Raw genomic sequence first — 25,765 nt, 5'->3', positions numbered from 1 at the left:
TGGATCAATACTTCCTTTCTGACAACAGAATTATTTGAATCTTTCTACTCTATTTATAAATTTCCTCCTTAAAAAAAAAATCAGTTTCCATGTCTGTAAAAAATCATAGTAAAGATGAAATCTAGATGATCTTCATCATCCTTTTTTTTAAAATGGGGACAGCCCGAAGTAGGAAGGGCTTCACGTAAACATGCTTTATCAAAGTCCTTTTGTTAATCTGCAGGCAAGGTCAGCTGCAATGCAAACAGAAGAAACTTTTGCTTCTGAAGACACTAAGCATCCCATGAAGACCCTGGCAGATACTAATCCAAGAGAGGAAGAGATAGAGAGCACACAGTGTAGTTCAAAGTTCTAATTATCCATTCTGGTGACAATCTAAAATAGTAGAAAGAGGGACTTTCCTGGTGGCGCAGTGGTTAAGAATCTGCCTGCCAATGCAGGGGACACGGGATCGAGCCCTGGTCCAGAAAGATCTCACATGCCACAAAGCAACTAAGCCCGTGTGCCACAACAACTGAGCCTGCGTTCTAGAGCCCGCGAGCCACAACTACTGAGCCCGCATGCCACAACTACTGAAGCCCACAAGCCTAGAGCCCATGCTCCACAACGAGAAGCCACCACAATGAGAAGCCCACGTGCCACAACGAAGATTAGCCCCCGCTCGCCACAACAGAGAAAGCCTGCATGCAGCAACAAAGACCCAATGCAGCCAAAAATAAATAAGTAAATTTATGAAAATAAAATTAAAAATAATAAAATAGTAGAAAGAGAATGGGAAAAGGGATCTCCCAGCTCTGTCACTGGGTGTCATCTTGGATAAACCCTAATATTTTGGTCTGAAGTTCCTCATCTATAAATGTGTTGGCTACATCATGACGTCCAAGACTCTTTCCAGGTGAAATAATCAATGCTTTGATGATCACCAACCAAATTCAGCACTAGAACTCTGGCTTTTCACCTCTGCCTTTCATGTTCTTTCCCCTTCAGTAATTCCCACTTCTGTTTCCCTAACACTTTCCCAAGGATATCTGCCCTTCTAGGCATAGTGATCCTTCAGTACCTCCAGAACTCTCTTAGCATCCTCACTAAGAGAGTTCACATGCCTGACGCCCACAGATGCCCTGAATTCTCACCACAATCTCAGGGGTTGCGCCAGTTCCCAAGAAGCATAACCTCTTTCCATGCCTACCCCTTTCCATGCCTATGGTACATAGTATTCACAGCACCCACGGGGCACCTAGTCTGCCCTGTATGTGTTATTTATCCCTTAGGGAAACCTTTCACAACTCTCCAGCTACCAAGTTAGCACCCTCCACTGGCAAACGCCTGGTATCCCTAACACTTCTCACATCCTCACAAACTACTCAGCATGGGACTCATATGTGTTTATCAATTTAGCACTTCCAGAGACAAAACTGATTTTCCCCACAGTGATCCCACCTAACCCTATGATGTGCAAGATAGATACTTGAGGGCAGTAGCCATGTACTCTGAGGTCAGTCTGCAACTGGGCTTAACTCTCTTCTATCGACAATTCCCTAGCAATACCCCTCTGAAAATACAGCTTCCAGAACTGCTGAAACATTCTAGATGCAATGTGTCAAGTGAATAGGACTACCATCACCTCCCCTGTCTGGATGGCATAACTTGAGATCATGAGGCTAAGACTGCATTGACTAAAGATCAGCCATAACACGCTGGCAGGTAATGAGCTTTGATTAACTAGAAGCCTTATTTCACAGAAGTAAAATCTAAAAGTCACAATACCAAGCCAACAGCTGTCTCAGCATTAAGACATGTCTAGAATGATGATATTTCCCCTTGGATGTGAAAATTACACATACAGTTAGTGTTCTGGCTTAAAATTATTTATTTCAGGATAAATGATATCCTAACATGATAAAAATACAAAATGTAAAGGAACTCTGGTGACTCAACAGTTTAAATGTTTTACCTCATTTTGGAAACGCTCAGCCTCAGAAAAATTTGTTGTCCAAGAGCACCATCTGGTGGGTGAAGGTATTTAAGCTACCCCAGTGCAGGAAGATAAAAAGTCATCTCTAAGGCTAAATGCCAGTAAGACTACAATTTTGGTATGAAAAGATTCCTATGCTTCAGCCAACATATTTCTTATAAAGGGGTTCTTGACAAAATTCTAATATAAAAGGAATCTATAACTCATAAAAACTCATTGTCAATGACTTCACCTTCTTGAAGAAATGTTCCTTATAATAGAGCAAACATTTTTAAGCTGAAAGGAACCTCAGAGAGTTGTTAATTCAATCCCTTTCCTTTACAGACTCTAAGGCAAAGACAGAGCTTTCCTGAAAGTCACAGCTAGGGATGGCAGACCTTGACTATATAAGTAAATAGGTCAAATATTCTGTGCTGTTTAATACAGCCTTCTATTTCAAGAGGCTGTGGAGAAAAGGAAGGAAATGAGGCAGTGTCAGTGGCAAAGTACCACTCTCATGGGTTAGCAATGATCTGCCCACCCCACTGTGCATTGTGGCCCAGCCTCACACTGACCCAGGCAAGACTAATAACTGTCATACCCTTCCTGCCTCCGCAGCCCCTAGGGTCCCTCTCCACCTTGATCAGCTTTCCCCTGTCCAAGAAAACCATCCTACCAACAAAACTAAGAGATTAAAAAAATGTTAAATTATCCTGTTGAAGAATACCTGTAATCACGGCAAAGCATTCATATGTGTTAAAACAGGAGGGAGAAAAGACAAAACCAAACTATGTTCACCGTGATACCACGGCTGTCAAAAGAAATACAATTATTGAGCACAAAGTAGAGGAGAAACATTGGAAGGGAATACACTAAACTTTTTTGACAGCTCTTGTCCCTGAACGCCAGGATTATGAGTGATTTCAATTTTCCCTGTCATGTAATGCTTTCCAACATTTTTTATATTAACATTTATATTAACAAAAAGGTAATTTTTACCTAAAAAATTTATGCATTTATAATCATAGACTATAAAGAAAACTTAAAAGGGGAATTAGAAAGAGGACCCCCATACACACCCATCCATCCAGTACATGCATAGTTTAAAAAAAAAAATTTTTTTTCCCCAGCTCTCAAGGAGAAATATGCAGTATAAGACATTATATATTTTGGTCTTAAGGTTTGTCACTGTATTTTTCAAACTGTTCTGAATTTTCTATCAATTGTTAATAAATAACTGGATGACAAAAGCAATAGGCTAGCAAATTAATATTAAAGGAAAATCTTGGAAATACAGTTTAAAATATTTTATATATCTTAAGACGCAGGGACTTGAGTTCACATCCTAAGCCCACTTTCTGCTTGTAAAATTTTGTCTGAGTTATATGTCAGAATTTATGGCATGATGCTCCCCAAATAACTCCATGACTTCTTGTTTGAGAACCTCTGTCTCGTAATGTGATTAGGTCTCTGAGGTTCATACCAGGGACAGAGTTACCTGAAGGTGACTAAACAAGAATGGAAACTGTTACCTTGCCTGGAGATCCCTGCATTATCTATGTAGAGTGAGATCAGAGAAGGAATCTTTTGCTAAATATCTTAAGGCAGAGGTTTTCAAAATGTTGTCTGGGGGCCATTGGGAGACCTCCAGATCCCATCAGGATCTGTGGCATCAAAACCGTTTTCACAATTATACCAAGACACTGTTCTCCTTTTTCACTCTCATTCTCGCATCAGTGTAAGGTAGAGTTTTCAGGAGGCTATATGATATTACAACAGATTAAATGCAAAAGTAGATATAAGAATCCAGAGAATTCTATTAAGCTCGATATTAGTAACTTGAAAAAAAATGTAAAATAATGCCACTCCTCTCACTAAACTTTGTGTGTAGGAAAATACAGTCACTTTTTATAAAAATAGGAATGTTATGTAACATTATTTTTAATGAATTAAATACTTTTAGACATTCTCAGTTTTAATTTCCCAATACAATAAACAAGGATAGATACAACCTACATAAACAAAAGCTCTTTGAGGTCCACAATAAATTATTAGAAATATAAATGGGTGCTGAGACCCGAACTACTGTCTCAGGATACTAGTGTTCAGAAAAACACACACTGAAGATCACTCTGACCCATCCCTCTTCCTCCTTACTCAAAGCACTTTCCAAGCCTCTTGCTATGACCAGTCCATCTGGTAGACCATTATCTGATCACACTTTCTAAAGCATGATTCTGATCCTATCACTTCCCTATTGAAAAATCTCAAACGTTCTTCAAGATGTAGAGAATCATAACCAAAACTACTCAGGAAACTCCATGATCTAGCCTCAGCCTATTTTTCTAATGTCACGCACTCATCAATTCTATCATTATTTAGGTGCATTATTTGAAGCAGATGCTATGACAGGGGCTAGGGCTCGAGAGTCTCTAAGAATGATACCTGCCGTCACTGGACTCAGAGTTTACTGTGAGAGAAACAGAAATAATATAGGTATCCTTCATTTTCTGTACTAACTTTCCAAATACCGGCTATAATAACATTTTTTTACCTAAAATTCACTGTCCAAATCAAAAACTCTCTATAATGACTTGTGAACGTCCACCAACAGAATGGTTTCAGTTGTATACAAATCTAGGTAAGATAATATAGACGGCAATTAGGTTGTATCTCAGCTCTTGTCCCAAAAGGATTATGCCTTGTGCCCAGATTAAATGTATTGGGCATCACTGCTATCATCTTCCAATCATTATTGGTGAAAATGTCTTCTGCAAATGTGGAAAAGCCTGAAAAGAAGGTAAGTGAGCATAAGAGTCCTAGAAAAGCCCACACATTAGAAAGACTTGAAGGTGATGGTGTGCAATGAGGGACAGAAGCACCTAAGACATGATCGCGATATGTCCATACCTAACAACATAGCAGTGTTGCTCCTGGAAAGCTTAATCGTGTTACTCGAACCAACACCATATATGAAAAACTAGAAAAACTCCTTGTGCAGTGGACTGATAGCCATTCTCAGTGTAGGAGACCACTGAGTACCAGGCTGGTAGAGGAGAGGGTGGACACCTTCAGTGATCTGGAGGCAGCTGCAAATGGGAGGAACATGATTCAGTGAAGGAGCTGAGTTTCAAAGCAAGACTGGGAGACTTAAGAACAGTGAGAGACTGTACAAGTTGTGGATCATGGGTGAAGCTGCTTCCCCTCACAGTGAGATGTGCTATCTTCCTCCAGTGAACTGCTGAAAACTATCATCGAAGATGGTTACACACAAGGGGAACGGTCAGTCTCAATGCCATGCCATCTCATAGGTTTATTCAGAAGAAAGAAGTACTTAGACATAAAGCATCCAAAGAAGGCTAAATTACTGTGAAGTAGGAACCTTGCTGATACACTACTATGAAAACATCATCTCAAAGGGGCCACTGCAGACAACAATGCCTGTTAGGATATGAATGAAGTATTCAAATCAGAAAGCTTGGACGATGGAGGTGAGGCTTAGGGGAAGAGGTGTCTGTCACCACTCAACAAAGGGAAAATCTTTCAAAGAAGACTCTTGAAAACAGTGTTATCAAGAAGGTAGTAGCCAGCTTAAGGAAAGCATGTGGGACTTCATTTTTAAACCTCAATTTAATGAACCATTATCATCATTAAAAGGCTCACCACTATATACATGATAGGTGTTGTTAGAAATGCAGCCCCAAAGAGCACAGAACACAAGCCTGAATGACTTAATGTCACTGTACTAGTGTAAGTAAAAAATGTTGATGCCGATTCTTAGCTCTCACACACAGAACAAAGAGATGCACTCTGTCTTCAAAGGTCTGTGGAAGCATGGCTATTGGCTATCCCAGAAACGCTCTACCTCCTTTTTTCCCTGCAGATATCTGTTTATTTTCATGTCCCTTAGTCGAACTGAATCAGCCCACACAGTTATATCGCTTTTTTCTACCTGTTCATCTTTTCTCTTTATCTGTCTTCTTTTTGTGTTTGTTTCCTGAAGTAACTCCCATGTTTCTTTTATCAGAGGACTTATTTTTTAAATGTACAGTTAGCAAAGGCTAATTAAAGCTTTCTCATTTTTTTTTTTTTTTTTTGGCCATGCTGCACGGCTTGTGGGATCTCAGTTCCCTGACCAGGGATTGAACCCAGGCCCTTGGCAGTGAAAGAGTGGAGTCCTAACCACTGGACCGCCAGGGAATTCCTTAATTAAAACTTTCTTTATCAGTGGACCAGCCCTTAGTAAAACACAACCAAAAAAAAAAAAAAAAGTTTCAGATCTTAGGACTCTTATGCTTCTATTACTGTTTCCAAGGAATCACCTAGGGCCACCCAAGAATACAGGTGGCTCTATTTCTAAGTTCAGGACCTTCTTTACTTACAGAAGGTCCCTGACATCACCAAATTTCATTTCAAGGTATCAACACAGTCAATCTCATTCTCCAAAAAACATTCAGAATTTCATCTGTATCTCAAAAAAGGTTTTGAGCACCCTTCCCCAAGAGCAAATAATTGTGCCTCTATATTAGGGGTTGGCAAACTTTTTCTGCAAAGGGCAAGACAGTAAATATTTTAGCTTGTGTGGGCCATACAATCTCTGCCACAACTACTCAACTCTCCCACTGTAGTGCAAAAAAGCCAGGCACATATAATATGTAGATGAACAATAAGGCTATGCTCCAATTAAACTTTATTTACAAAGACAAGCAATAGGCAGAATCTGGCTGCCAAGCCAGGCTTTGCATCATACACCCAAAGACTGGGCTTTGTCATGTCCTGCCTTTGAAAGTCTTGGTATTTTGGTTTAAAAACTTGTAACTTGCTTAAATCATGTTACTACTGATACTGCTGCCACAGGCTGCTGCCCATGGTGTTGACTGAGATTTTTAAGTATATCCTAAGGAAATCAAGCTCTGAAAGCAGCAGTCGAATGAAAGAGGGGCCAAGACTCATTCCCTGGAATCTCCAGGCCCTACTTACTCCCTTTACTATCAAGGCTGATCGTCCTCAAGTAGGCCTTCATGAACACTCTCACTCCTAATTCCTGTGTTGTACCCAAGCCTGGATCAACACTGCAATGGCATCTCTTTTTGCCCCTTAACAGACTTGCCTGGTGCTGCAAGACAAACATCTGAGCAGAAGGGGCCCACAAACAGCCCCATCACCAGCCAGGCTGATCTCTCTCCCTCCCACCCCATAGCCACTATTCCAGGTCTGCCTCACCCTCCTCAAGATCAGGCTCACCAAAAAGCCTCCAAATTCAGTAAAAATACAAAGACTATTAAGTGCAGTCTTACCCTCAAATTTACCTAGTTTCATCCCCATTCTCTCTCCTTCCTTTACCTGACTTGAACTTGCTCCTCTAGGCCAATCTCAGATGCCACGTCTCCAACAAAAAGTCTTCCTTCAACACCAAGTTACTATAAGTGCCTCTGCTCTGGGCTCCCTGGAACCCCACACTTGCCTTTACAGCCAAGCTCACTACATCCTACTGCCCCTTTGCCCCTCAAGCCTGTGAATTATTGAGAACCGGGGTCCTTATTCATCTTTGCACCCTGCACAAACTGTTTCTCTTACCTTCCCCACAACCTCTCCAAGAACTCCCGTCCCCACCAAGAAAAGGTTATGGTTTTTCAACCCTTCTTTTAACATTAAAGGAAAAAGCCATAACTAGAAATTGCGGGGGGGGAATTGAACTACAATTTGATGACTATAATCCCTTTCAAAATAATGCCGTGAACCATAACAAACCAATTTCCAATACAATTTAAACTGAGCTGAGCAGTTAAACAATGCAAAGATACAATAGTGAAGAGCAAAACAATACATGGGCTTTTATTCAGTGCACATTCATTGTGATAATTTCAAATGTTCCTGACAGTTACAAGTTATTACAGCACTCACTCTTCATCACTCTCCTTAATGCATTCTTTCTCTTGTTACTCTCCAGCTACCTCAAGGGGGCAAATACAAGTTATTTTTCATTTGCTTGAATTTAGTTGTCTTGAGTGTGACTGGTTTCATTTACCAGTAGCAGTTTACAACATCTCTCATATGTCTGTCTTTATGATACAAAAGCATTGAAAACGTCAGCTCAGTTCTCGAGCTACTAAATGCTCCTACAAAAATTCCATAAAATACTATGCTTTGTAGGTCCTACCAAAATGACAGATTCCTGGCTCCAAAACCTGTAAATAATGAGAATGTTTTAAAACTGCATGTTTACAAACCAGCAGATTTTGTTCATTGGATTTTAATAACTAAAGTTACTCAAATCTGAAGTCTAAAGTCAATGTTCCCTTGAAGCAATGCCATTGTGTAACTGGTTTTCAAACACAAGTGGTAAATTGATAAGCACTGAAAACCAATGTCCATCACCCTCAGCTGTGCTGTCAAAAATTATGTTATTTTAACTATCAAATGTGTAAAGCCAGTTCAGGGCAATTTTATGTTGACTGTTCTGAAAATCGTATGCTGCTTCTACCTCTTAATTATATTTGCAAAAAGGAACAAAGAGGGGGCTTCCCTGGTGGTGCAGTGGTTGGGAGTCCGCCTGCCGATGCAGGGGACACGGGTTTGTGCCCCGGATCCCGCATGCCGCGGAGCGGCTCAGCCCGTGAGCCTGCGCGTCCGGAGCCTGTGCTCCGCAATGGGAAAGGCCACAGCGGTGAGAGGCCCGCATACAGCATTAAAAAAAAAAAAAAAAAGGAACAAAGAGCTCAATGATCCCAAGGTATGGTCAGAAAAAAATCTTGAACTGCGTTTATTTTATTTTTGAGCCCTGAGACGTGTAACCTCTCAGCCCAAGATCCAGATGATTCCTCAGCTCAGTCTTCCTTTTAGAAACCTGCAAACTTGCCAGGATACCACAGGGACGAAAGAGAAGGCACAAAATAAACCATTAGCTCAGGGGAAATTTGTAGGTGACCCAGACCTAGTTGTACACATTTCCACAACTGTGAGACTGACTATACATAATTACTCCCTTAAAACGTGTGGGGAATAAGAGCACCTGGCAGCCAGTCTACTAGCCTCGTAACTTTGAGAAAACACTTTAACTTTGCTGGGCCCCAACTGAAAATACCAACCATATTTGCTTGGCCTCACCCATTTCAATGGAAATCCCAGAGAAGCTGTTTTAATAAGACAAGGTACCATCTTCTGTAAGGAAGCTTCGCTACTAATGGCACTCATTTTCCTAAACATAAGTAACCATAACATGTCAAACTTAAAGAATATACCTGGAGTATAAAGGAATCACTCGGCTGTTCAGCAGAAAGTAACACAACATTGTAAATCAACTATATTTCAATTAAAAAAAAAAAGAATATACTTGGAATTGAAATACCAAAAAAAAAAAAAAAAAAAAGCAAAGACTTAATACAAGGTACACTCTAAAACTGGCTGGGGTTAGAATACACTAAAATGATCCTCTGGAGACCAATACTGAAAATGCTTCTAAAGCAAAAAAACTGTTAAAATCTCTCAGCATTTGAGATGGGGAAACACACTCACACATACAAGCACATGCATACATATACATACACACACTGACATACACACACTGACATAAAATAAAAGGCCACCCTGTTTGGGAAAAGCATCTTGGGAAGTTGTATAGAAATCAGCGATTTTTAGAAGGTGGCTGCTCTCATCTGCCGATCCTGGACTTCAACTGCAACATTTCCAGCCTGCAGCCAGCCCTGCCCGCTTCAGACTATCCGCACAATCTGAATTGGCCCTGGCCAGTCTATCCTGTTACTGTTTGTCCTGAAATCAGTGGGTTTTGTATGCTGATAGACTTGCTCGGTTTGTCTCAAGTCTGAAGTCAAGAGGAGATTCTGTCAGCAGCCAAGGACCTCTGTTCAGTCCTGAATGGCGGGTTTTTCCTCCAATCCCAGGACTTGTTCCTACACTTGGTGCTCCTAAGTGTATAGTTATACCACTCCTTAGATTGTCTAGTTAGTTAATATATTGTGCAGTGTTAAACACATTGCACCCTTAAAGCTGTTTGCCCATTTTACCTTTATTTCAAAAGTCTGAACATATGGCTAGCATGTGCTTGAACTCTTGGTGAAATTTAAATGCTAATAAAATAGGATACCCAAAATTAAATAAATAAATGGCCAAAAGGAAATCATAAAGAGGTTATGTTTGTTTGGCAAGCTTATGAGTAACTTTTTTCTTCATTTTTTCTCTATTTTTCTACATGAGCATGTACAAACTTAAACAAAAATTCTCAACAGAGAGGTTACTTACACTAGTGAAAATACGAAAGGGGGAAGAGAAAGGATGTTTTCCCTTTCTTTAACTTTTATTTTTAGTATTTCAAACATACACATATTCTAAACATCATGTATCCATCATCTAGCTTCATTTAACAATATTTTGCCAATCTTTATTCAACAAAAGTCATACCACTTTATTTCCTGAGGTATTTTAAAAACAAATCTGGGCTTCCCTGGTGGCTCAGTGGTTGAGAGTCCACCTGCCCATGCAGGGGACACAGGTTCGTGCCCTGGTCCGGGAGGATCCCACATGCCGTAGAGCAGCTGGGTCCGTGAGCCGTGGCCGCTGGGCCTGGGCGTCCAGAGCCTGTGCTCCGCAATGGGAGGGGCCACAGCAGTGAGGGGCCCGGTACCGCAAAAAATAAATAAATAAATAAATAAATCCCAGGGGAATTCCCTGGTGGTCCAATAGTTAAGACTCGGTGCTTTCACTGCTGTGGCCGGGGTTCAAACCCTGACTGGGGACCTAGGATCCTGCAAGACGCACAGCGCGGCCAAAAAAATTAATTAATTTAAAAAACAAAATAAAACAAATCCCAGACTGCATGTTATTTCACCTATATATTTTTCAGTGTGTATTGTCAGTTGACAAGGAAATATATATATAGCCACCATGTCATCATCACGTCTAATAGGACAACAGTAATTCCATAGTATCATCTAATACCCAGCCCATTTTCAAAAATAAGAATGGTCCTTTCAATAACAGTGTTCAACAACTGAAGATCCATATAGAAAAACTAAAACTGTGCCACTACCTCATATCCAGAAATGTATTATAACGAACTGTAACACAATATTAACTGTAACTCAATAAGAAAAGCATGACAAAAAAGAAAAACGTACAAGAGGCTTGAACAGGCATTTTGATAAAGAGGAAATCCAAACAGCCAATGAACATAAAAGAAAAAAAATCATGATGTTATTTAAAACCACAAGAACCTGCTACATACTTCCATTTAATTTTAGAATGTCTAATGTCAGGGAGGCTGTGGGGCAATGGAAGTAGCAAACACTGGTATAGAAAGGTGTAAAGTGGAAAATAGTTTTGTTCTAAAACTACCCATGTGTATACCCTATAACCACTGCTTTGGAGGAAAAGTAGGAGACTATAATAGGTAAAGGGGACAGATAGGGGAAATCTAGGGTGCCTGTAATGTTTTCCTTGATGTCAGGGATGGTACATAGGTATTCACCTTACAATAATTCATGAAGCTCTAAGTTTATGTTTTATCCACTTTCCAGCTTGTTTTATATTTCAAAATATAAACAGTTTAAAAATAGTACAATAATTGACTCGGTCAAGGATTATCAATGGAGGCAAATTCACTGGGTGAAAGGCTATTGGGAACAGGATATTCAACTAGCCTCTAAATATTACCCTATAGCACACTTACTAACTTTAAAGGGAAATCCCTGGTGGGATCCTTCATATAACCTTCAAAGCAGGTTATAAAGAACATTACTGGGAAAATCAGGGATCTTTGAGTATGGTTTCTATATTAGATGACATTATATAAACGTTAAATTGCCTTATAACTGAAAGAAACATGCTGAAATAATTAAGGGTGAATTGTCATGATGTCTGCAACTTACTTTCAAATGTTACAGCATAAGGACAGAGAGACAGAGACACAGACAGAGTGATAGAGAAACAAAAAGCAAATGTGGCAAATATTAACAACTAGTGAATCCATGTGAGGGCATCCAGGTGTTCACTGCATCACTTCAACTTTTTGGTAGGCAAGAAATTTCTCTAAATAAAGCAATGGGAGAGGGAATAAAAGGTTTCAAAAAGAAAAGATTTTTTTAAAAAAATAGGATTTCAAGTAGTATCAGGGGAGGCAAGAAGGATTAGATTACATCAAGCAGATTATGCTCTCATGAAAAATAACTGGAAAAACTGTAATATGTACTTTTAAAAAAGAAAAAATTCTCACAATTTGTGTGGGGGGGATAAAAAAGAGAATATAAGCATGTTTTGTTTTGTTTTTGCTTTATACATTCATTCATTCATTTTTGGTTGTGTTGGATCTTCGTTGCTGCACGCAGGGTTTCTCTAGTTGCAGCAAGCGGGGGCTACTCTTTGTTGTGATGCTCGGGCTTCTCATTGTGGTGGCTTCTCTTGTTGTGGAGCACGGGCTCTAGGTGCGCAGGCTTCAGTAGTTGCAGCACACTGGCCCAGTAGTTGTGGCTCGCAGGCTTTAAAGCACAGGCTCAGTAGTTGTGGCACATGGGCTCAGTTGCTCCGCGGCATGTGGGATCTTCCCAGACCAGGGCTCGAACCCGTGTCCCCTGCATTGGCAGGCGGATTCTTAACCACTGTGCCACCAGGGAAGTCCTATAAGCATGTTTAATATAACTTTTTCAAATGATTAGGGGAAAACTACAGGAAGAACACATATTACAATACTGCTTTTGCCTTAAGATGGTACTATTATGAATAATATTCCCTGTTTTCCAGGTATTTTTATAATGTGCTTTGCTTTTAAAAATTTTGAGTGTGATTTGAAGATCAGCCAGATAACCACATACTATATTACTGTTGAACAGGCTCACATATTTGTACAATTAGCTGGTTTCAATGTAAAAAACAGAAGCAGCAGAAATCATACTGATGTGTCTGTATTTCCTATTGTCCTGTGAAGAATTATGGGTCACACAAAGCACAATAAATGACTGCTTCTCGACCACTGAAAACGGTAACAAAAATAGTAACATGAAATGATGCTTTACAAAACCCACTGTAATAGAAACATACCTCATCATATATGCTCCCATTAATGTCTGCACCATAGATAGGTGCCACGAAGGTTAAGTTCTTCCAGTACTTGCGCTCCAAATCTTCATAATCCAAGTATCTCGGAGTACAATACCTGGAAAAGGGAGATGAAACAAAGTACAAAACAGTAAGACAATTTTCAGATCTTCCCTACCCATTTGATTTAAATCACTTTCTAAACAAAATTCTATCAAAATGAAAACACTGCAGCAGCTCATGGTGTCAAATCTGACAAGTAAATATATACATGTGTTTATCATAGATCTCTGAAGACTCTAAGATTCCTAAATAACTAGATGAAAACCTCATTTTTTGATGAATAAGAAAAATATTTTTATGAAAGTATCAACAATAGAAAACTACTTAATATTATTTTAGCTTTCAAAATATTTTCTAAAATCTTTAACCAATTATACTATACTAGGACATTTTAGAGATTTACATGTAAAAGACAAACATATAACTTAGAATAAAAGACTTACAAAGACAAAACATATAACTTAGAATATATGTAATTTGTTATATATAATTTAATATTTATTATTAATTATATGTAATTCACTTAAAATTTCTTATATTTTTCTATAGAAAAATTGACAAAGGACAATCTCACTAAAAATCCAAGAAAGTAAAACTAAAATAAGATATTCTGCACCTATCAGATTGGCAAATGCTTAATATATAAATGGTGGTAAAGAATGAAACTTCTCTTACACAGCTGGAGTTGGGGTATATACTGGTATCAGAGTATAATTTTTCAATAGCCTTAAAAAATGTCCCTTTGGGCTTCCCTGGTGGCGCAGTGATTGAGAGTCCGCCTGCCGATGCAGGGGACACGGGTTCGCACCCTGGTCCGGGAAGATCCCACATGCCGCAGAGTGGCTAGGCCCGTGAGCCATGGCCGCTGAGCCTGCGAGTCCGAAGCCTGTGCTCCGCAACGGGAGAGGCCACAACAGTGAGAGGCCCACGTACCACAAAAAAAAAAAAAAAAAAATGCCCCTTTGAACCTAAAATTCAACTCTAGAAATTCATCTCAACATAGAGATGTATACAATGATATATGACCCAGGATGTTGCTGCAGCATTAACTGAAACCTCAAGCTTACGTCCAGCAACTAGGACTATGTTAAATAAAAGAACACAAAATAAGGCAGATCTTTCTGTATATTGACATTAAAATCTTTCCACAGTGAATAAAGCAGATTACAGAACAGTAAAAATACTATGATCCTATTTACATAACAAAAAGATCTGTAGGGCTTCCCTGGTGGCGCGGTGGTTGAGAGTCCGCCTGCCGATGCAAGGGACACGGGTTCGCGCCCCGGTCCGGGAGGATCCCACATGCCGTGGAGCGGCTGGGCCCGTGAGCCATGGCCGCTGAGCCTGCGAGTCTGGAGCCTGTGCTCCGCAACGGGAGAGGCCACAACAGTGAGAGGCCCACGTACCGCAAAAAAAAAAAAAAAAAAAAAAGATCTGTAACTGTACATTAAATGGCCAGAAAGAAATATACTCTAAACTATTAATACTAATGGTTATCTCTTACATAGGAATTACAGAAAGGTACTTCTCTGTATTATTTGGATTTTGAACAATAATCTTATATTATTACCGAAAAAAAAAAACCCACAATGTTTCTACAGGAAAAAAAAATTAGCAAAGAAATCAACAAACTGAGAAAGCAATGGAACACACATAGTGAAAAAGGTGTTTAGCAGAAGCAGCAATCCCTATCAAGCCTACTGGACATTTTAGATTGAAGAATTATAGAACAAGCAACATCTACATCTACTACACTGGGGATGCCAAACTGGTTATCTAAGCAATAAGCGAGAATGCCAAACAATTTAACAACTGGATTTGAAATAAAGAGTAATTTACAGATTTAATCTCACAGGGCAACCAAAAATAAAAAGGATGGGCGTGAAAGAATCCACTCCACTTCATTCTAATGCTTTGATTAGAGGGTTCCAGTAGTAACAGACATTCCAGGCACAAGCTAAACAAGCTAACCAGAGGTCAGAGTCAGGTGACAAAAAAAGGTAGCAAAGATGCTGTTTATTATGACTTCTAAAGAAACTTCTTAGATTTTAGAAATTGAAAGCCTAAACTGCCTTTCACTATGAGAAGACCTAAAGAATCTATCACCATATACTCACCCCGTCAGGATAAATTTTTAGCAACCCATAACTCTAAGAGAGAAAGCTATAGTTGGGTATTAGCTATTGAGGTTAAAGTCTAAAATCCCTGAATATTTGAAACAAACACTGATACTAAACTTGGAAAAAGGGACCAGTTCACTTACTTGGTACCTGATTCTAATGAAACCTGGCTACAGTTTCCATCCCTAATGGACTGCCAAACAATCACGCCTATTCCACAAATCCAGCATCAACTTGCTCAAAACTGATTCAACCACACTTCTTACCCAGAACCTTTCATTCACTATAGCACAGTTGTTAAGAGACAGGGTTCCAGAACCAGACTGCTTGGATCTAAATCCAGGCTTTGCCATTTATAAGCTACATAACCCAGGACAGGAGACTGAATCTCTCTGGACCTCAGTTACTCCTGTATAAAACAGGGATAATAACAATTGAGCTGTTGTGAAGACTCCATCAGATAATTCTGTAAAGCACTTAGCTCCATGCCTAGAAGAAAGTACAGATCAACAATGTAAGTGATGGGAAGCAGCATATTACTCACCTCCACAAACTTTTATAGTAAAGGTATGTTGGAGGTCTCCAGATTTTCTTTGGACTAAGTTATGTTATTAACCAAATGAGCGTGTTATCCTCTCTACCACCAAGCACATTATGTACTGTGTACCTATGCAAGGGCATGTACTGAAGGAGAACAGATGAACAGAAAGACCAGAAAAATGCCTCTTGCCTACCATGAAAATTAGTCCCATCTTAGGACCATTCCATAACTGTTAATGAAGACCATGTGATCCTAGTGTAGCTGTGAGTGGACAAGTAGAGCCTTGGTTTGAGGCTTAAAACCCATTTCACTGGCATTTGAAATATATTTTCATATGAAACTCACAGAGGAAATATAAAAATATAAATTTCAAAGGTAACAACAGGGGCTTCCCTGGTGGCGCAGTGGTTGAGGGTCCGCCTACCGATGCAGGGGACACGGGTTCGTGCCCCGGTCCGGGAGGATCCCACATGCCGCGGAGTGGCTGGGCCCGTGAGCCATGGCCGCTTAGCCTGTGTGTCTGGAGCCTGAGCTCCGCAACGGAAGGGGCCACAACAGTGAGAGGCCCACGTACCGCAAAAAAAAAAAAAAAAAAAAAAGGTAACAACGTTACAAAAATTACAGTGAAATTAATGCAACTCAAAAGATACATCAACTTTGAAAGAAATGACATTTAATCTGGAAATAATCTTTCAGACAATTTCTCATGATAGTCATATTTTGTAACGAAAAAAAAGAGTCCACTATTTTTTTTTTTTTGACCACTCCACGTGGCATGTGAGATCCTAGTTCCCCAACCAGGGATGGAACCTGAGCCCACTGAATTGGAAGCATGGGTTCTTAACCACTGGACCACCAGGGAAGTCCCTAGAGTCCACTATTTTTTAAATTATCTTTGAACTTCAGAATATCAAGAAATGTATATTCTGTTAATAAGTAAATCTTTACAATCTGTTTAATAATTTATACTACTTCAAGTATATTTTAGCTTCATGACACTATTTATTTTTGCAATCAACATATATTGAAACAGCACCTACCATGTCCCAGATACTGTACCAAGCACTGGGTACACAGTGGAACACAAAACAAAGACTGTCAGCTGAACGGCTACCTTCAGGAAGAGTCAATCTACAACCAAGCCACCAGAATAAAAAACAGAGATATGAATAAAGTAAGTGCCTAGTAAGATAAATTCCCTCTAAATAGAAAACTGACACCATGCTACGATAATCAAATGGGCTAGAGATGATAATCAAAGTTTCTCCGTGACAAGAGAACACAGGACTTTGAGACTCTGTACTCATCAATATTTTGAATCGCCATGTATTATTAACAATGATTGTTTCCAGGAGTTGAAATTACGCATTTCTATAATGTTTGAATTTTTAAATAAGCATACATTAGTTTTGTAACGTTCCTGACCTTCCTTCAAAATCCATCTCAGTAGCACCTACGAAATGAAATTACACCATTCCAATTAACTACCACAGAAGGTTTACCTTCCTTTGAAACCCCACAGAACTTTCTCATAATATGATGATTTTTAAGGATATTAGCCAACATTTTCTAGTAAGTATTATCTGATTATTTCCAAGTACAAACAGTCTCTTGAAATATCAAAGTAGTCAAGTAGAGGTTCCACTAAATGAACTAAGCTATTTAATAGTTTTTTTTTAAATAGATCTTTATTAGAGTATAATTGCTTCACAATACCGTGTTAGTTTCTGTTGCACAAAAAAGCAAATCAGCCATATGCATACACATGTCCCCATATCCCCTCCCTCTTGAGCCTCTCTCCCATCCTCCCTATCCGACCTCTCTAGGTCATCGCAAAGCACCAAGCTGATCTCCCTGTGCTATGCAGCTGCTTCCCACCAGCCAACTATTTTACATTCCATAGTGTATATATGTTGATGCAACTCTCACTTCGCCTCAGCTTCGCCCTCCCACCCCATGTCATCAAGGTCATTCTCTATGTCTACCTCTTTATTCCTGCCCTGCAACTAGGTTCATCAGTACCCTTTTTTTTTTTTTAGATTCCATAGTATGCATTAGCATACAGTATTAGTTTTTCTCTTCCTGACTTACTTCACTCTGTATGACAAGCTCTAGGTCCATCCACCTCACTACAAGTAACTCAATTTCGTTTCTTTTTACGGTTGAGTAATATTCCATTGTATATATGTGCCACATCTTCTTTATCCATTCATCTGTCAATGGACATTTAGGTTGGTTCCATGTCCTGGCTATTGGAAATAGAGCTGCAATGAACACTGTGGTGCATGTCTCTTTTTGAATTATGGTTTTCTCAGAGTATATGCCCAGTAGTGCAATTGCTGGGTCATATGGTAGTTCTATTTTTAGTTTTTTAAGGAACCTCCATACTGTTTTCCATAGTGGTTATATCAATTTACATTCCCACCAGCAGTGCAGGAGGGTTCCCTTTTCACCATACCCTTTCCCGCATTTATTGTTTCTCGCTTTTTTGATAATGGCCATTCTGACTGGCATGAGCTGATACCTCATTGTAGTTTTTTGTTTTTTGTTTTTTTTGCAGTACGCGGGCCTCTCACTGTTGTGGCCTTTCCCGTTGCAGAGCACAGGCTCCAGACACGCAGGCTCAGCGGCCATGGCTGACGGGCACAGCCGCTCTGCAGCATGTGGGATCTTCCCGGACCGGGGCACGAACCCATGTCCCCTGCATCGGCAGGCGGACTCTCAACCACTGCACCACCAGGGAAGCCCCTCATTGTAGTTTTGATTTGCATTTCTCTAATAATTAGGGATGCTGAGCATTTTTTCATGTGCCTCTCAGCCATCTGTATGTCTTCCTTGGTGAAATGCCTATTTAGGTCTTCCACCCATTTTTTAACTGGATTGTTTGGTTTTTTGATATTGAGCTCCATGAGCTGTTTGTATATTTTGGAGATTAATCCTTTGTTGTTTCATTTGCAAATATTTTCTCCCATTCTGAGGGTTGCCTTTTGTCTTGTTTATGGTTTCCTTTGCTGTGTAAAAGCTTTTAAGTTTAATTAAGTCCCATTTGTTTATTTTTGGTTTTATTTCTGTTACTCTAGGAGGTGGGTCAAAAGAGATCTTGCTGTGGTTTATGTCAAAGAGTGTTTTTCCTATGTTTTCCTCTAAAAGTTTTATAGTGTCTGGTCTTACATTTACATCTTTAATCCATTTGGAGTTTATTTTTGTGTATGGCATTAGGTAGTGTTCTAATTTCATTCTTTTACATGTAGCTGCCCAGTTTTCCCTGCACCACTTACTGAGGGTTTATCAATTTTGTTTATCTTCTCAAAGAACCCGCTTTTAGTTTTATTGATCTTTGCTATTGTTTTCTTCATTTCTATTTCATTTATTTCTGCTCTGATATTTATGATTTCTTTCCTTCTACTGACTTTGGGTTTTCTTTGTTCTTCTTTCTCTAGTTGTTTTAAGGGTAGGGTTAGATTGTTTGAGATTTTTGTTTCTTGAGGTGAGATTGAATTGCTATAAACTTCCCTCTTAGAGCTGCTTGTGCTGCATCCCATAGGTTTTGGGTCATCATGCTTTCGTTGTCATTTGTTTCTATGTATTTTTTTATTTCTTCTTTGATTTCTTCAGTGATCTCTTGATTATTTAGTAGTGCACTGTTTAGCCTCCATGTATTTGTGTTTTTCACGGTTTTTTTTCCTGTAATTGATTTCCAATCTCATAGCGTTGGGGTCAGAAAAGATGTACGACTTCAATTTTCTTCAATTTTCGGAGGCTTGATATGTGACCCAAGATGTGATCTATCCTGGAGAATGTTCCATGTGCACTGGAGAAGAAAGTGTATTCTGCCACTTTTGGGTGGAATGTTCTATAAATATCAATTAGATCTATCTGGTCTATTGTGTCATTTAAAGTTTGTGTTTCCTTGTTTATTTTCTGTTTGGATGATCTATCCATTGGTGTAAGTGGGGTGTTAAAGTCCCCTACTATTATTGTGTTACTGTCGATTTCTCCTTTCATGGTTGTTAGAATTTGCCTTATGTATTCGGGTGCTCCTATGTTGGGTGCATAAATATTTATAATTGTTATATCTTCTTCTTGGATTGATCCTTTGAACATTATGTAGTGTCTCTCCTTATCTCTTGTAACAGTCTTTATCTTAACGTCTATTTAATCTGAAATGAGTATTGCTACTCCAGCTTTCTTTTCATTTACATTTGCATGGAATATCTTTTTCCATCCCTTCACTTTTAGTGTGTATGTGTCCCTAGGTCTGAAGTGTGTCTCTTGTAAACAGCATATATATGGTCTTGTTTTTGTATCCATTCAGCCAGTCTGTGTCTTTTGGTTGGGGCATTTAGTCCATTTACATTCAAGCTTATTATTGATGTGTATGTTCCTATTACCATTTTCTTAATTGTTTTGGGTTTGTTTTTGCAGGTCTTTTTCTTCTCTTGTGTTTCCTGCTTAGAGAAGTTCCTTTAGCATTTGTTGTAAAGCTGGTTTGGTGGTGCTGAATTCTCTTAGCTTTTGTTTGTCTGAAAAGCTTTTGAGGGACCTCCCTGGTGGCACAGTGGTTAAGAATCTGCCTGCCAATGCAGGGGACACAGGTTCGATCCCTGGTCTAGGAAGATCCCACATGCCACAGCACAACTAAGCCAGTGTACCACAACTACAGAGCCTGTGCTTTAGAGCCCGCGAGCCACAACTACTGGAGTCCGTGCTCTGTAACAAGAGAAGCCACTGCAATGGAGAAGGAAGGCAGCCAAAAATAAATAAATAAATATTTTAAAAAATAAAATAATTATCTTTAAAAAAAAGAAAAGCTTTTGATTTGTCCATCGAATCTGAATGAGATCCTTGCTGGGTAGAGTAATCTCGGTTGTAGGTTTTTCTCTTTCATCACTTTAAATATATCCTGCCACTCCCTTTTGGCCTGCAGAGTTTCCACTGAAAAATCAGCTGATAACCTTATGGGGATTCCTTTGTATGTTATTTTTTGTTTTTCCCTTGTTGCTTTTAATAATTTTTCTTTGAATTTAACTTTTGTTAGTTTGATTAATATGTGTCTTGGTGTGTTTTTCCTAGGGTTTATTCTGTATGGGACTCTCTGTGCTTCCTGGACTTGGGTGACTTTCTTTTCCCATGTTAGGGAAGTCTTTGACTATAATCTCTTTAAATATTTTCTCAGACCCTTTCTTTTTCTCTTCTTCTTCTGGGACCCCTATAATCTTTCTAACACTGGGTTAGGAAAAAAAAAAGTTGGATAAAATTGCTTCTGCAATCTTGTTTTAGCATTGAACTTATTAGAGTTCTTAAAGAGTATAAAAGCAAACAAGTCTAGTCCAAATAAAAGTTTCACATTCTCAATCAATGAAATCTGAAACAATGAGGCTTTACTAATGCCTATGGAAAAAAACTCAACTGTTATAAAGCAGAAACTAACACACCATTGTAAAGCAATTATACTCCAATAAAGATGTTTAAAAAAAAATTCAAGAGGGACTTGAATTAATTATAAAATGTCTAATTGCTTTGGATTAGCCAGAATGCTCCATAATACGAACTTCACACAGAAAAAAGATTCTTCAAGTACCATCAAGTGCTTACTATGTCAAATATAAATTTTTTTTAAAAGATATCAACTAAATTTATCCAAAGGACTTAATCTCATGAATACCCATCCAGAGAATTTAGACACTGATGTTTTTTGGTTGGATGATTGGTTGGTTGGTTTTGGGGGGGTATTTTTTTTTTCCAGATTAATATTTTGATCTAAGGCCTTAACCACCATATCAGAAACTTTAAAAAAAAACAGTGGGGGGGCAATTTAATAACAATCATAACTGTGATAGTTTCTAAAATATAACCACAAATTCTTTGACACACCTTCCTTCAAGACTTACAGCTTAATTCTCCTCCCCTTAAGTATGGGCTGCATTTGGCTTATAACAAATAGAATATGGCAGAAATGACAGTCAAGAAACAGGTCATGAAAAGACATTGTGTCTTCATCTTGGTAACTCCTGGATCACTTGCTTTGGAAGAAGCCAGCTGCCACAACACGAGGAGCAGTTCATGTGGCAAAGGACTCAGGACTCCAACCAACTGCCACGTAAGGGGAGCAATCTTGGGAGAAAATCTTCTAGTCACAGTCAAGCCTTCAGGTGACAGCAGCCCCAGCCAACTTGAATGCAACCTCAGGAGAGGCCCTGAGCCACAGCCACCTGGCTGAGCCACTCCCAGATTCCTGACCTTAAGAAACTGAGATGTTAAATGTTTATTGATTTAAGATACTAAGGTTTGGGGTGATGTGTTAGATAGCAGCAGGTGACTAACACAATACTGGTGGCCCTTAAAGTCATTCAAGGATTTTCTTTTTAAATTACTCATCTTCTAATATATATAACTTATCATTTAAGACTTAAACATTGTCAGGACTTCCCTGGTGGCACAGTGGTTAAGAATCCGCCTGCCAATGCGGAGGACATGGGTTCGAGCCCTGCTCCAGGAAGATCCCACATGTCATGGGGCAACTAAGCCCGTGCGCCACAACCACTGAGCCTGCAATCTAGAGCCCGCGAGCCACAACTACTGAGCCCGCGAGCCACAACTACTGAGCCCATGTGCCACAACTACTGAAGCCCGCGTGCCTGTGCGGGAGTAGATATACCATGAAAATAGGCAAAAACCACAAATCAGGGTTCCCCCACCTCCCCGGAAACTTGTTGGAGCCCATGCTCTGCAACAAGAGAAGTCACTGCAATAAGAAGCCCACGCACCACAACGAAGAGTAGCCCTCTGCTCAATGCCAACTAGGGAAAGCCCACGCGCAGCAACAAAGACCCAACGCAGCCAAAAATAATTAATTTTTTTAAAAAGAGGAATGCTATTAAAAAAAAAAAAGACTTAAAGATTGTCACACACAGAAGAAAATTTGCCTAACAAAGATGAATCAAGTGTAGAATCAAAAACTCATGGCAACTAAAAGATAGGAAAAAAAACATTTACAAATATTATGAATGAGATGATAAAACGAGGAACAATTTCGCTAGCAGTAAACTAAAGTAAGTAGGCAGGCAACCACCTGAAAAACAGAAAACAGTAACAGTTAAATGAGGACTGAAAGAGATTGTGCAGAAGACTCCTGCTTTTCACCACAAGCTCCCATCTACTTGGTTACTTACCATGTTCACCTATATCTTCAAAAGAAATAAAAATAGTAAACTGAATCTACTCACTTGCCACTGTTGGCCAGCTGCCTGAACTCCTTCACTGTCATGGCTTTTTTCTGGATGTTGTATTGAGTGAACAGTCCTGACTGCCCTGTGACCATCTGCTGAATTGGCGCTGGAATAAGCAAATTGTCAATGTCATCATAGCACTGCCTTGGCTTCCACTCCTTAGGAGGAATAACCTAAAAGTAAAATAATGAAATATTATTTGGAAAACATTCCAGGTAGTTATTTAGCTTTCCTATTCCAACAGAATACAAGTGAAGAATTTCTCAGCATTTATATGACAAATGTGTAAAAGAACTGTGAAGATTCACATTAAAGGAAATGCTTGCATTCTCCCAAATATTCACCTTACTGACATGACTTTTTTAAAACAGCAAAATTTACTGAGTACTTACTATACAAAATACTGTGCTTGTATTAACTTATTTTTTAGTGGCTACTGTTAACCTCTGTGTTTTAAAGGTAAAATTGAGAGACACACAAAAGTAAAATAACTTGCTAGAGTTCAAGTGCTGTTTATAGTACCATGAGAAAAATAAGTATTGGTTTAGTTGATACCTTTTCTTTAAACACCTCTCACACAATATGGCAAATCAGAGTGGTGTGCAAGTAAATGTTTAACCAACAACTTTCCAGGGAGGTGGGGGAACCCTGATTTGTGGGTTTTGCCTATTTCCATGGTTGTAACTACTCCCATCATGGCCAATTTGAGCTTACCAATGTGATGTCACTGAACATGGGGTTGGAAAAGATGTGCACTCTCAATTCTCATGTGCCTGTATGAAGTAGCTCAGCACACCACTGCTTTCCCATAGTATTTCAACACTTAATTACTAACAATGGAAAGATCATCAACAGTAAAACCAAAAATACATAATCATATGATCAAAAATTAGAAGGAAGTTATGAATTGAGTTATGAATTGAGTCATGTTATGAATTGAGTCAAGTTATGAATTGAGTCATGGTTTATAGCTGGAATTTATCCACCTTTAGAAGTTATCTTAATTTTTAAAGACAAACTTCTTTTAAAACTTTAATTGCAAAATATAGATAGCACACATACAAAAAATGCATAATCACAAATATGTAGCTTTGTGAGTTATTATAAAGCAAATACCAGAGTACCCACTGCTCAGGTGTGAGAAGTAAGATACTTCTGGCACCCCAGAGATCCTGGTACCCTTTTCCAAATACATCCCCCTCTTACTCAAAAGATGGTCACCATCATGGCACTTACGCTATTAATCTCCTTGCTGGGCTTTATAGTTTCATGTCTGTGTGTAAACCCTGACAACAGTTTTTTAAATGTACAGAAACATAAGCATCCATATATACATACATTCTTTTTTTTTTTTTTTTTTTGCGGTACGCAGGCCTCTCACTGCTGTGGCCTCTCCCATTGCGGAGCACAGGCTCCAGACACGCAGACTCAGCAGCCATGGCTCACGGGCCCAGCCGCTCTGCGGCATGTGGGATCTTCCCGGACCGGGGCACGAACCCGTGTCCCCTGCATCAGCAGGCAGACTCTCAACCACTACGCCACCAGGGACGCCCCCTATACATACATTCTTTATCTTTTATATTTTACTCAATTTTTTGTGAGATTCAAACATGATGACCTAGGTAACTGAAGTTCATTGACTTTCATTCCTACTTAGTACGCCTTCGTATAAATATTTATTTGTAGGGGTGACTACTTGGTGGTCACTTGTTTTTTTTCTAATTATTGGCAACTGCAAACAGCACTATTAATATTGCTGTATGCATCTTCTGCTGCATGTGGGCACACGGTTCTCAAATACACACACGCAGAGACCCTCCTAACAGTGAAACTACTGGGACATACGATATGTACAGATCAAACTTAATCGTTATTACCAAACTTTTGCCAAAGTGGTTGTACGATTTCATACTCTCGCCAGCAATGTGTGAAAGTTCCTGTTGCTCCACATCTTCATCATCACTTTGCATTGTTGATCGTTTAAATTTTAGTCTTTCTGGAAGGTGTGTAATGGTACTCAAGTTGGATTTTATTTGCATTTTCTGATAACTAAAGAAATCTCTTCATATATTCACTGACCCTACAGATATCCTCTTTCGTAAAGTGCTTATTCAATCCTCTTGCTCATTTTACTATGGCACTGTCAGTCTTTTTCTTATTAATGTATAGAGATTCTGTATATAGTCTGGTTATTCTTAGAAGAATGTGTGTGTGTGTGTATTTGCAAATATCTATATGTATGTGTGTGTACATATATCAAATATCTTCTCTTACCCTGTAACTTTCCCTTCAACCTTCTAAACTGTATTTTGATAAACATAAGCTCTTAACTTTAATATAATCCAATTTCTTCATTTTCTGCCTTGATCTTCTGTTTAAAAAATATGTATTTTCCTACTCTAGGGCATGAATACATTCTATTTTGTTTTCTAAGAGTTTTCAGGTTTTGTCTTTCACATTTTATCTACACTGCACCTGCAACTAGCTTTTGTGAAAGCTTTAAGTCAAGCTTTGTCAGATGAGAAAACCTGGAGTCGGGGAAGGAGTGACTTGGCCAATGTTATACACCTGATAAACGACTCTATTAATTCAAAAAAGAGGTGGGGGGAGCAGTCAAGTCTAAAATTAATTTTCATCAGCAATATGGAAATATTATACATTTTATTTTCTCCAAGGTATGTTAGCTTAAAATGAGCTAAAAATACATACTCAGTATTTTAAAAGCATATGGACAATCGCACCAAATGGATATGGATAAACATATTACATTGTCTTGATCACATATTGAAAGGGGAGAGAGCAGTATTTAAGA

General features: G+C 39.0%; 1 protein-coding gene across 6 annotated transcripts in view; it reads right to left on the bottom strand.

Annotated features, from left to right (window-relative positions):
* Positions 1 to 25,765, bottom strand: part of KDM4C (lysine demethylase 4C) — a 400,008-nt gene that overhangs the window by 331,927 nt on the left and 42,316 nt on the right. For all 6 annotated transcript variants that reach the window (XR_009541598.1, XR_009541599.1, XM_060155068.1 and 3 more), the window contains exons 3-4: positions 22,951 to 23,126; positions 13,004 to 13,118 (exon numbers count right to left, since the gene is read on the bottom strand). Coding sequence is in view for 4 of the 6 variants with exons in the window: in XM_060155068.1 (XP_060011051.1) it covers positions 13,004 to 13,118; positions 22,951 to 23,126 (291 nt within the window). In the remaining 2 variants the exon portion in view is untranslated. The remainder of the gene's footprint in view (positions 1 to 13,003; positions 13,119 to 22,950; positions 23,127 to 25,765) is intronic.

The sequence above is a fragment of the Lagenorhynchus albirostris genome, chromosome 7 (assembly GCF_949774975.1).
Source record: "Lagenorhynchus albirostris chromosome 7, mLagAlb1.1, whole genome shotgun sequence".
Lineage (NCBI taxonomy): Eukaryota > Metazoa > Chordata > Mammalia > Artiodactyla > Delphinidae > Lagenorhynchus > Lagenorhynchus albirostris.
Note: the sequence above shows the minus strand (reverse complement) of the source record. Positions and strands in the feature narration are given on the sequence as shown.